Raw genomic sequence first — 12,519 nt, 5'->3', positions numbered from 1 at the left:
TGAAGATTCCCTCTTTAAATAGTTAGCTTACATGGCCTCCTGATTTCTGATTGGTCGCAAACTCATATATACATTTTACACATTTCTTTCCTGAACTGATCTTTGGATTTCTGAGCTAGCTAGCTTTGGTAGTAGTTTAAAGGATGGCAGACAATGGTCCCTAATTTCAGCCAGCTACCAGGGGTTTAATCCCACTAATTATATGAGGGATTAGGCTGTATTCCAAATTAAAATGCCTCACCTTCATTTGATCGTGTATTATTATTATTAGCTCATGTGGGTCGCCTCTGTCGGTCAGGTTGTTGGTTGCTTTGTTTGTCTGTCTGTTTGTTTGTTTGTTTGTTAACCGGAGGAGATTACTTATATGTATATGGTTCTTGAAACTACCTGCATCTGATCTTGACAACACACCAATTATTTGTGGTAAACTTTTCTCATTCTCTCCTTTTCTTGGTACATGAGCATCAATCATGACACCAGTTGCTTCTGTTCGTGTGTGTGTGCGCGCGCGCGTGCATTTTAACTTTATTTAGGCAGGAATCAGGATACAATACTACTCTACTAATTAAGATTAGTATTATATAGGGACCGTGGTGTACGGACGAGCCCTTCACATTAAGACTCAAGGGCACTTTTGTTCTGTCTGCATTAAATAATTAAGGTTTGGCAAAGTTGTAGATACAGTGCTTGAACTCATGATCAGCTCACTCTTACTTTTATTATTTGATTTCTCATTGAGGAATATTCGATGGAATTACATTGTCCTCCTGACAAAGAAGGCGGTTATTAGATTATATATCATTCTGTGCTAACTAATTAATAGAGTAGTACTATTTATTGAGTTGTTCCAAGCTAAGCTAAGCAACAACCAAGATTTTTTATATTTAGTGAATTTATTTATTTATTGTTCATTACTGGTGGATCTATCACATGCATGAAATAGGCCTGGTGTTGTTGAGTTTACCTTTTGCAGGACCACGCATTATATGCATAGTTTAGTTTTAAGCACTTGATTTGGTCATATATATTGATATTGCAGCATGACACTAGCTAGTTATAATTAATTTATATTTGGTTTACAGGTGAGTCGTCCTTACCACTGTCTCATTATTTCAATGCGTTGCTTAATTAATTAGTTAGTTAACTGGTATGGATGGACTTATTGCTTTACTTTATGCATCATAATAGTTAAAAGTAAGATGAAATTGAAAATTGGTAATGAAATGATATTATTATTATTACAAGGTGCAGAACCATTTTTGGGTTTGAGGACTGAGGTTAATTGGTGCATCATTTCTTTATAGGCTAAATTAGTGTATTCATTACTGCTGCTTTGCCCAAACTTGTATTTACGTTTACTGCCTATCCTATGCATATAATTTATAGTCTACATATATATATATATATATATTTATATTTTTTTCCTAAACAAAAAAAAAAAAAAAAAAGAAAAAAGGAAAGAAAGAAAGAGAAAAAACATTGAAAAAAAAGACAAAATGATGCAGAGAGAGGAATAGCTAATATATATGCAGCATCATGTAACATTGTATTGTACCCGCGGTGATGATATTGTGTTATAACTCTGCCACCTAGAGATCGTGTTTGGGTATTATATATCTATATCTGAATGTATTAAATCAAGGTGTACCCATGATTCCTGAAACCCCACTGGCTATATGTATCACAAAATTTGTGTCGAATGGATGCAGGTGGTCAACAGTCGTATTAGTAAAATGTAACAAATGTATATTATGGCTCTCGAGATCAACAGGATATTAAACTATATATCAAACCAATCTAACGAAGCTATCTTGGAGTCGGATCTTTATTGTATAACAATAATTATAATAATATATTAAAAAAATATGGAGTACATTCAGTACTTATTGTTTATTCAAATAAATAATTCAAAACACTTAAATAGTTGTAAGAGGATTACATCTATTATTAACACAGGCCTCCTAGCTAACTGATGATGAAACAAACAAAAACTTATGGTTTGCATGTAGAGACCCTAGCTAGTTATATATATCCTTGGTTCTTTATTATTATTATTATTATTATTATTATTATTATTGTGAATTAATAAAATAAATGAGTGCTATTTGGAATCAAGTTGATTTATGTAATGCTGCCCGAAAGCATGCATGAAGAAATTAACACGATCGAACACAGGCATGCATAGGGTGGGAGTTGCATGCAATGTAATACTACTATATATGATCGATACATGAATGCATGCATGCATGAACTATTAGTATGTTGGTAATAATTGATAAATTAGAGTAGGACTATTAAATTTCAAATTGCAAGTATATATATATATATATATTTATATGCCCATTTATCAATGTAACAGTAGTACTAATTGCCTGCTTACTTAATGCTAGCTCAGACAGAAACTCACATGTCTCTCTCTCTCTCTCTCTCTCTATATATATATATTCTATCTATCTGTGATAATTGACACACACACACATACAAAGATATATATATATATCTATATATTCTATCTATCTGTGATAATTGACACACATACACACACAGAGAGAGAGAGAGAGAGAGAGAGAGAGAGAGAGAGAGAGAGAGAGAGAGAGAGAGTACATGAGTTTCATGTTATTTAACTGCAAATGCAGAAGACTCTATGTAATTAATCTAAAATATCTTTAAACTAATTAATAATATGGGGCTGTGCAATTATGTATGACCTTCCTCGTAATAATTTAATAAAACCTGATGCCCTCTCTCTCCGAGTAGACATATATGTATGTATATACAGAAAGGATAGATAGAGAGTTGATGAAGACATTCATTGAGTCAATGCTGCACAGATACACATACATACGTACACACACACACACACATATATATAGGAATTATTAAGTGGTGGAAGGTGATTGATGGCGCGCCGGGGAGGATCGGAGTGGATACATTGTGATGATCATCATGATATAAATCAAAAGAAGTCATGTTTTTGAAGATAATTAGGTTGATTTGTTTATTTATTCATACAACTATGCATTTATATATATATATATGAACGGAGTTGGAATGGAATCCTAGCTCATCACTAGTCTCCCAAATCCTTTCAGGTCAGGTCAGATCCTCCCTCACATACATGCATACATACATACATACATATACACATAGATACATATATCCCCTGTATTCAGGGGCTCTACATCTCTCTTTTTTCTTGGATGTCTAGCCTAGCCTAGCCTATACATATACACTTTTGTTGTTGCTATTCCCTGAAAATGCATATATAAATCAGCTGCTGCTGCTGCGCCTCCACACACACACACACACACACACACACACACACACATATATGTATATATTATATATTTGATTGATTTGGATTTTCCCATGTCCTGCACTGCATTGCAATGCACTTATATTCAATTTTGTCTGGAGTGGCTGGTAGCTCATTATTCGCCGTCGTCGTCGTCCACCCTTATTAACAGTAGGTCGTAGTCATGTGCAAGATGAGTAGTAGTGAATCTCGAGAAATTCCACTTGAGACCTTTCCTTGTGCTGCTGCTGCTGCTGCTGCTGAGATTCAGAATCATGAAGAAGATCAAAGACATAGCGGTAATGATGACGATGACAATAAACCCAGAGAAGAACATGTTCAAAGTCAAAGTGAAGCCTCAACAACCACCACTTCTTCTTCTTCTTTAACAGGCAATTTCCTATTGCCGAAGGTGCCCTTCACTGAGGTGATTATCGATTATATCTATATCTCCTTCCAATATTAATTCACTCATTAATTATATAGCATTCTTGTGTGTGTGGGTACTTGTATCTCTGAGTGGATTGTTTCTTAAAATTTCAGTTCTTGACGAGGCATGAATATATTATTATACTAGTATATACGAATGGATGGATGGATGGTAGGTAGGTAGGTAGGTAAGTAGCAATGCACATATATAAGTTAGTAGTATATATATATATATATATATATGGAGTATATGATTGTGGAGCGGCAGAGATGATAGGTAGTTAGCTAGCTAGGTTGGACTTGGACTTGCACTTGGTCGCCCCCAATTATTTGAACCCCCCATCCATGCTTTTCTTTTCCGTTTCTAAAATCAATGCATGTTTGATATCTATATCTATCTCTATATCTATATATGATAGCTAGCTAATTCAGCAATTAGTAGTGTTTCTTTCTTTCTTCTTTTTGGAGTTAGTTTCATTGACTTGAGATCGCGCCATACAGCTCAGCATTAATATTAATTTCCATGTAGTCTCTTTTTATTGATTCTCTGTGTGTTGTGTTAATTGCATCTTGAAAAAAAGAAGCCACATACATTTATATATATATATATATCTATATGCATGCCACACAAACCCTAATTTCCTATTTGATGTTCAAGTCAATATGTTATACCACTATATGGTAATACAGAAACCCATTAAGTAGGAAGCAGAGGAAATTAATTAGTGCTTGAATTTGACCATTAGTTTGCAAGAATTTCTTGGCAATGCAAAAGGGAGTTTGGTGCAGTGCAGTGTATCTCTACTTCCTGAGGCATAATTGGGTTATTCATGAATTAAATAATGTTTACATTGGTTGGCGTTGGGCTTTTTAATTAAATGAAAATGTAATGTAATTAATTACCAGGTGAGTCTAGCTAGCTCTAGGTGTGGAGATCCATGCTAACGCACGCAAGTGTACTTGTACCTCCTTTTATAATATACTCTCCTATTCCTTCCTTCCTTCCTAATAATGATAGTATCAATTCATGCCAATTGGCACGAATTGCTGTCAACTTGCCACGTGTCAATCTGTCAGTACTGATGATGATGATGATCAGGCCCTGGAGGAGCTGGCGGCGCTGGTGAAGATCGCGTGCCCCGTGGCGCTGACGACGCTGCTCTACTTCTCCAAGACCATCATCTCCATGCTGTTCCTGGGCCACATGGAGAAGGCCGAGCTGGCCGGCGGGTCCCTGGCGGTGGGGTTCGCGAACATCACGGGGTTCTCGGTGATGAAGGGGCTGTGCACGGGCATGGACCCCATCTGCTGCCAGGCCTTCGGGGCCCGGCGGTGGGGCATCCTCTCCCAGACCTACGCCAAGACGGTCCTCCTCCTCCTCCTGGCCACCGTCCCCATGGCCCTCCTCTGGCTCAACGTCGAGCCCCTCCTCCACCGCCTCGGCCAGGACCGCGCCATCGCCTCCATCGCCAAGAACTACCTCCTCTTCTCCCTCCCGGAGCTGCTGACCCACGCCAACCTCGTCCCCCTCCGCACCTTCCTCCGCACGCAGGGCCTCAACTCCCCCAACACCATCATCGCTACCTGCGTCTCCGCCCTCCACCTCCCCATCACCTACTTCCTCGTCACCCACCTCGGCCTCCGCGTCAAGGGCGTCGCCCTCGCCTCCGTCCTCTACTCCCTCAACATGAACATCGGCATCTGGATCTACCTCTTCTTCTCCAAGGCCGCCCTCAAGCCCTGGGCCGGCGCCCCCTTGGCCTCCATCTTCCACGGCTGGCAGCCCCTTCTCAGCCTCGCCCTCCCCAGCGTCTGCCAGGTCTGCCTCGAGTGGTGGTGGTACGAGATCATCCTCTTCCTCAGCGGCCTCCTCGCCGACCCGGACTCCTGCGTCGCCGCCATGGGGATCCTCATCCAGACTACCGGGACCGTCTACGTCCTCCCCTTCTCCCTGGGCCTCAGCATCTCCCAGCGGGTCGGCCACGAGCTTGGCGCGGCGCACCCGGCCAGGGCGCAGCTGGCGGTCACCATCGGGATCCTCATCTCCCTGGTGTACGGCTTCTCGGCGTTCGGGGCCAGCGTGGCGCTGAGGTCGCAGTGGGGGAAGCTGTACACGACGGACCCGCAGGTGCAGGCGCTCATCTCCTCCGTGCTGCCCATCCTGGGGATGGCGGAGATCGGGAACGCGCCGCAGACGGCGGCGGGCGGGGCGCTGACCGGGTCGGCGCGGCCCAAGCTGGGGGTGCGGATCAACATCGCCGCCTTCTACCTGGTGGGGCTGCCCTGCTCGGCGGTCATCGGGTTCAAGATGAAGCGGGGCTTCCAGGGGCTGTGGATGGGGCTGGTGGCGGCGCAGGCCGCCTGCATGACGATGATGCTCTACACGTTGGCGCGCACCGACTGGCGGCACGAGGTCAAGAGGGCGGAGGAGCTCGCCATGGCCGTCGACGACAGGGACGACTCTGCTGCAACCGACCTCGTTGCACAGCCATAGCAGCGAAGGCTTCCTTCTATAGAACTCTCTCTCATTCCTTCGATTTCATTTTATTTTATTGATTATATATATATATATATCACCATCACCATCACCATCATGCGATTCATCAATCTCTGTAAATTCATGATGTTTCTTCTTTGGCAGTTGCAGGGCAAATTAAAGCCAAGGCCGCCGTTTTGTTTTTGTATACAGTATCTTTTTTGGTCAAAGTTTTTGAATTTATTGTTTCTGTTATGGGCAACGGTAGCAATGCATTATTGTTGCAAAGATTGTAGTAAGAGGAACTAATAGATAGAGAGGGGGAGACAAGATCAAGATGGATGGATGGATGGTTGTCATCTTGCTAATTGAATTTTTTGACGTGTAGCTAGAGCGAGCTAGTTCACATGACTATTATTATTTTATTATGCAAGTAACAGCATTCCAATTGTGGGATTGCTAAAAAAAATTGTTGTTTTAAATGCAATTCAAGCTAACTTAAAATGGAATTATGAACCCAACCCAACTCAACCCAACTGAATGGACACAAGTCCTATTTATTAGTGTTGTATTCTTCCATTGGACAAGTTTTGTTATAGCTCATTTTCATTTGTCATCTTTCGCTCCCGCTACAAGTCCTTTAAAATACACATCACTTCACATTAATTGAAGAGTCCACCACCGACAATACAATTCTATCATTGTTAATCTAACAACTCTAATAATATACTACTTATATATGTGCCTAATGACGACAATGACTCAATGAAAAGTCCACCACTAACAACAGTTTTGAGGGGTGTGCATTTGTGCATGTGCGCAACACAACACAACGCCACCACTACTAATAGTCTATTAATTACTACCATGGGTGGATAATGTTCTTTAACTGGGAAGAAGCAAAACCGTATCTATTCTATTCTATTCAAGGGGTGCATTTATTTATTTATTTATATATTCAACAACAAAACTAATGGCCCAATATTTATTGGCTCCTTGGCTAGGCCTTCATCTAAAGTTAAACTTGTCTCTCTCTGCCAATTTGAAATGACCAGAATGCACTCTCATGAGCTCCCCCTCCATCAAGATACAGTATTAATTAATCAATCATGTGCTCCTTTTAGCTCGATCAATTTCAAGAAACAAACAGTTGCATTAAATTTCCTTATTTGACTTGCTATTTGGCCAAATTCAAGCAATTACATTATAATTTTGACTATTGTCATCATTCATACAGACCTATATTACATTACATTTGAGAGCATGTTTTCACTCCCACAGCAGAATCAAAACACTGCAGCCTTCATGCACTTCGAACTCTGTCCTAGAAAGAAACAGTTGGGCTAATTTGGATCTTGCAAACCCACTCTTTAAATTTGATGATCACCCCTACTGCATAACTCCCACCATTTTTAAAGCTTGGTTCTTCCTTCAAAAGGCTTATGGAATCTTAAGTTAAATTTTAATTGTCCTTCAAAGAGCCTAAGAATTAATTAAACTCGATTTGGGCGAACTCCTTGGATTAAACTGCAGGGCAGGGCTTAGTAAATTTATTGTGTTGCTTGAACCAATGATGGGATATTTATTAATTTTGTCAGGTGTGGAATCATGAAAAGCTAAAAGGATTTATTATTATTGGAATACTTGAAATGTGCATTATCAAGAAAGCTTTTTTAATTTTTATCGTGGCATCATCCTGAGCGAGCAGGGCAGAACAGAACCAAGAACGTCCAAATCGGTGATGCGATGCGGTGCAGGCATGTAGCATAGCAGACCCAACATCGCCCTCCACCCAGCCACTTGCTAGCTTCTCATTTGCCGATGCCCACATCCAAACCGTACACTTTCATTGTCTTTGTTTCCACTTTTGAACCCCCTCCTCTCTCTCTCTCTCTCTCTTCCCGTCTCCTCAAAAACCCTGCCTCCTGCGCATACACAAACACATACACTCCCACAATAGATTCTTTTCTTTTTAAACATGGCCAGAGTCATAAATAATAATGCTTCATCGTTTTGCATAAAGCCGCTACAGTCTTGACTGTTATTCATATTGGGATTCCTAGAGAATTCATAGTTTCTCTTATACTACTTGTTCGGTTTCCGTATGTGCCTGCATGATTGTCCATTTGTGTGTATATAGAACAGTGTCTGCCTTGCCCACCCACCCACCAGCCGCTGTTGGGCTCAAGTCTTTCGGCCTTTGCTTTCGTCTAGGGTTTCTTTTTTTCTTTTGGAATTGTTTATTTTCGGTATTTGGTTTCATCTAGCGTATTCACCTCAAACTTTGCTTCGATTTCAAGCAGTGTTTTGCGTTCGACAGACTTTTCGAGTTGAATTTTCATCCCGAGAAACCGAAAGACTTTTCTTTTGTTTATTCTCTTGGTCGTCTCCTGGAGGGTTGTTTTGAGTGATCGGTTGTTCAATTCATTGGTCCTGGTTCTGGTGGATATCTTGGCTTCATTTATTACTATTATTATCATTCTTTTTCTTCCGTATTGCTGTTCGAGTAATTTTGAAAATACTCTTCAAGTGTGCATGGTGAATCTGATATGGCCCTTGAAATCCGTTATGTAGCTAACTTGTCAGTAGCAACTTGAACATAGTGCCCAGGATTCTTTAATTGCGAATTTATCGGTGATGCTTTCTATTGAAGTCATTTGATTATGAGGTTTTACTGGGGCACTCGGGCATGATTTAAGGGTGCTAGTGGTAGCGAGCTGAAACCATGAGTTCTGGTGGTAAGAATCGGGGAAAGAGGGAGGGGGAATTCGAGAAGTCCGATCGGCGATCAGGAGAAGGGGTTTCGTCGCAGGGGTCAATAACAGCCCCGGTGGATTTATGCATTGACGAGAGGGTGCTAGTTGACCCCAAATCCCTATTTATCGGGTCAAAGATTGGTGAAGGAGCTCATGGCAAAGTTTATCAAGGAAGGTTGGTTTGTTATTAGCTGCCAATACAGTTTTAATGTCTCTCCTCTCTGTTAATTATAAGTTGGTAAAGGAAGATGTTAACCCCAAGAGTTTTTAGCTTTCTGAAATGGTTATTGCTCTTGCTGAAGTTAGTGTGGTCTGCAAAACATGGTTTGTGTGATTGTACAAAACTTTGCAGCAGTGGTTAGCTGATGCAAATGGAATGAGCAAATTATGTAGTAAGATGGATGGCAAATAATGGTGCATCAATCTACTTATCACACTGCAAGTGTATTTCATCGCCTTCGGTTCTACTTTGAATGCATCTGATGGGGGATGTATATTAGCATGTTACTGTCCCATTTGTTGAAATTCATGTGTTATGTGATTCAGTTTCTGGTTTTAGTTATTAGAATTGTGATGCGACTTTTCTACAGATATGGTGACCGCATTGTTGCTATTAAAGTTCTCAACTGTGGAAACACACCAGAGGAGAGATCTGTGCTTGAGAGTCGTTTTGTTCGGGAGGTGACAATGATGTCTAAAGTAAAGCATGAGAACCTGGTTAAGGTAGATTCATTCATGTCGTTGCCATTTTTGAATCAGCTATATATGGGAGTCTTTGTTTGTTTAAATGCTACTTTTCAATTGTATTGGGATTCCGATCTTTATAATCTTCTCTGTTACAAAACTTCATTGCAGTTTATTGGAGCTTGTAAAGATCCTTTAATGGTGATTGTTTCTGAGTTGTTACCTGGGATGTCACTGCGGAAGTATTTAGGCAGTATTCGTCCCAAGCAATTGGATCTGCCTGTGGCACTAAATTTCGCTCTGGATATTGCCCGAGCAATGGACTGTTTGCATGCAAATGGAATCATACATAGAGACTTAAAACCTGGTATCATGGCATGCTGAGTTGTATATAATCTTGATGTGTAACTTGTAACAAGTGATAAAAGTATAGATTCTGTTCTTGTGTCGGCATTCGTTTTATTATTATTTCTCCAATATATTAATTCATAATTCCTTTTTCAACATTATGAATCCATTCATGATTTCCTTATCAACACTATGAAGTTGTGATTTAGAGTTTTGTGAATGTCATTTTTTTTTGTGAAAATAATGCTGTAAACCTATCTTCCTTCCATTTTACAGTCTTTGCTATTTTGCTCGTAATTTTCTTAGTTTGTTTCTGTATAGAAAGTAATTGAAGCTCTCTAGCTCTCACACAAAAAAAGCTCAATTTTTTTTTTGACTATTTGCAGTAACAAAGATACATGAATCTTATGTTGCAGACAACTTGCTACTGACAGAGAATCAGAAGTCATTGAAGCTTGCAGATTTCGGTCTTGCAAGGGAAGAATCTGTCACTGAAATGATGACTGCTGAAACTGGAACATACCGCTGGATGGCTCCTGAGGTTTATTTTGTTTTGCCTTTTCATCAGGAACCAATTTTTCACCCCATTCGCCAATGGAAATATCTGTTTTACTGCATATTTTTATTTGTGTATTATACTGCTCCTTAAGCTTTCTCATGCACCCTTTGGTGGTGATTATGAACAACAGTTAATATGTTTAAGATATGTTTTCTATTTACAAAAATCAATCTTATGTCCTTATGAATGGAACACTGCAGTTGTACAGTACTGTGACACTTCGGCAAGGGGAGAAGAAGCACTACAACAACAAAGTTGATGTTTACAGTTTTGGCATTGTCCTCTGGGAATTACTTACAAACCGCATGCCATTTGAGGGAATGTCAAATTTGCAGGCTGCTTATGCTGCTGCTTTTAAGGTACAAAATACTGTGGGTTTTTTTTTTTTTTTTTTTTATAATTTAATTTAATTTATTTATTTATTTATTTTCTGTTGAGATGTAGATCCCAAGCTTCTACCTATCCTCAGGTAAACAATTCTAGTAGTAGTGATTGAACAGTGAAGAGAGAGCTAGTTGTTTTTGCTTATAACTCTTATCTATAAACTATGATTATATATATTTTTTCTGCTATTTATTGATTTGGATGACAGTTACGAAATTAATCTATAGCTTTTTCTTATGCATAACACCATCATAATTGACACCTATGGTGCAGAGTCAAATGCTTTTGTTGATGTTGTGAGATTATCTGTTGCAACACTTTTTCTGGATTGGGTGTGGAGTTTCTGATAATTTAGATACACAATACTTTTCACTGCCAGTTTGGAAACTTTCCTTTGATAAAACATTGGAATGGAATGGGGCTGTTTTTTTAGTATCAATCTCGTAAAAATTGTCGCTCATTCACTTTATGGCTGTTCGCTGTATATGTAAATGATGTATGTTGTGGTTCTGATTTGATTCCTGAGAATAGGCTTAAGTCCATTCTGACTTTAGTTTGAATGCTATGGTCCACATACTTGTATGGAAAAGAAGATTACCATTTGTAAAATATCCATGGGGTGAACAAATCCTGAGGAAGTCAGATATATGTTTAGATTGCATGGCTGTGTTCTGATATGTAACTAACAAGGGACTGGGATTCGTTGGGGTTGTAAATGCAGCAAGAGAGACCTAGCATTCCTGAAGACACTCCACCGGAGCTGGCTTATATTATTCAGTCCTGCTGGGTTGAAGATTCCAACATGCGCCCCAGTTTCGGTCTCATCATTCGGATGCTCAACGAGTTTCTTTTCACGTTGGAGCCGCCGCCACTGTCATCATCATCTTCTTCATCATTGCCCGAAACCAACTTTTCTTCTGGATCAGAGTCAGCAGCCAGCAATGGCACCATTATAGAGTTCTCATCCCGCGCAAAAGGGAGGTTTGCTTTCATTCGCCAGCTTTTTGCGACCAAGAAGGCTATCAACTCATAGCACAGCTGTGATGGGGGCATGCATGATCTTGGTAAATTTTTGTTTGCTGGGACAAGTTATACACTGGAGATGAATGCAGATGAATGATAAACTTTGCTGTTGAATTTGCTAGTAGACGACATAGAATCTCTGTAAATTCTTAAGGGCAGTAGTGTTTACCTTTTGGTTTTTTTTGTTTTTTTTCTGGGCCGGCTTGTGGTCAGTGGGTGGGTGATGGTGTATCATTCATATTTCAAATCCAGAAAAATTTTTTGCATTCGAATTGGAAATGGTAGGAGTGGTGCTGCCGCTGCTGGTTGTGGTGGATGAATCCAAATATTCTTCTTGACTAGCATAATCTGGAAAGATTCTTTCGATAATTGTTTTAACAATATTAACCCTCAAGAATTGGAAAACCATCGGAGCCCTCGATCTTAGGTGCCTTAATCGTGACCGTTGGTTGGCAGGAGGCGGAAACCACACAGCAAGTACGGCCACGTGTGCCCATGAAGTATATGAGCATGACTTCGGAGTCAACGGCAAGTTATAGTTCAGACAAAAGCAGATTAGATTAGT

General features: G+C 40.1%; 2 protein-coding genes across 4 annotated transcripts; both read left to right on the top strand.

Annotated features, from left to right (window-relative positions):
• The first annotated feature begins 2,641 nt into the window (after nt 1-2,641).
• LOC127251019 (protein DETOXIFICATION 53-like) lies at nt 2,642-6,600 on the top strand. Its single transcript, XM_051274544.1, has 2 exons — nt 2,642-3,722; nt 4,824-6,600. The coding sequence occupies exons 1-2, from the start codon at nt 3,480-3,482 to the stop codon at nt 6,216-6,218; spliced, it is 1,638 nt and encodes a 545-aa protein (XP_051130501.1). The 5' UTR covers nt 2,642-3,479; the 3' UTR covers nt 6,219-6,600.
• A 1,297-nt stretch (nt 6,601-7,897) lies between these two features.
• Nucleotides 7,898-12,219, top strand: LOC127251020 (serine/threonine-protein kinase STY13). 3 transcript variants are annotated; one of them, XM_051274546.1, is made up of 6 exons: nt 7,907-9,131; nt 9,547-9,679; nt 9,812-10,007; nt 10,375-10,529; nt 10,748-10,906; nt 11,653-12,210. In XM_051274546.1, the coding sequence occupies exons 1-6, from the start codon at nt 8,926-8,928 to the stop codon at nt 11,962-11,964; spliced, it is 1,161 nt and encodes a 386-aa protein (XP_051130503.1). In that variant the 5' UTR covers nt 7,907-8,925; the 3' UTR covers nt 11,965-12,210. The 3 variants fall into 3 exon arrangements, with proteins under 3 accessions (XP_051130502.1, XP_051130503.1, XP_051130504.1); XM_051274547.1 differs by having other exon boundaries at nt 7,913-9,131; nt 10,405-10,529; nt 11,653-12,203; XM_051274545.1 differs by having other exon boundaries at nt 7,898-9,131; nt 9,547-10,007; nt 10,405-10,529; nt 11,653-12,219.
• The last annotated feature ends 300 nt before the right edge of the window (nt 12,220-12,519 follow it).

Source organism: Andrographis paniculata, unplaced genomic scaffold (assembly GCF_009805555.1).
Source record: "Andrographis paniculata isolate CXL003 unplaced genomic scaffold, ASM980555v1 Contig38END, whole genome shotgun sequence".
Classification (NCBI taxonomy): domain Eukaryota; kingdom Viridiplantae; phylum Streptophyta; class Magnoliopsida; order Lamiales; family Acanthaceae; genus Andrographis; species Andrographis paniculata.
Note: the sequence above shows the minus strand (reverse complement) of the source record. Positions and strands in the feature narration are given on the sequence as shown.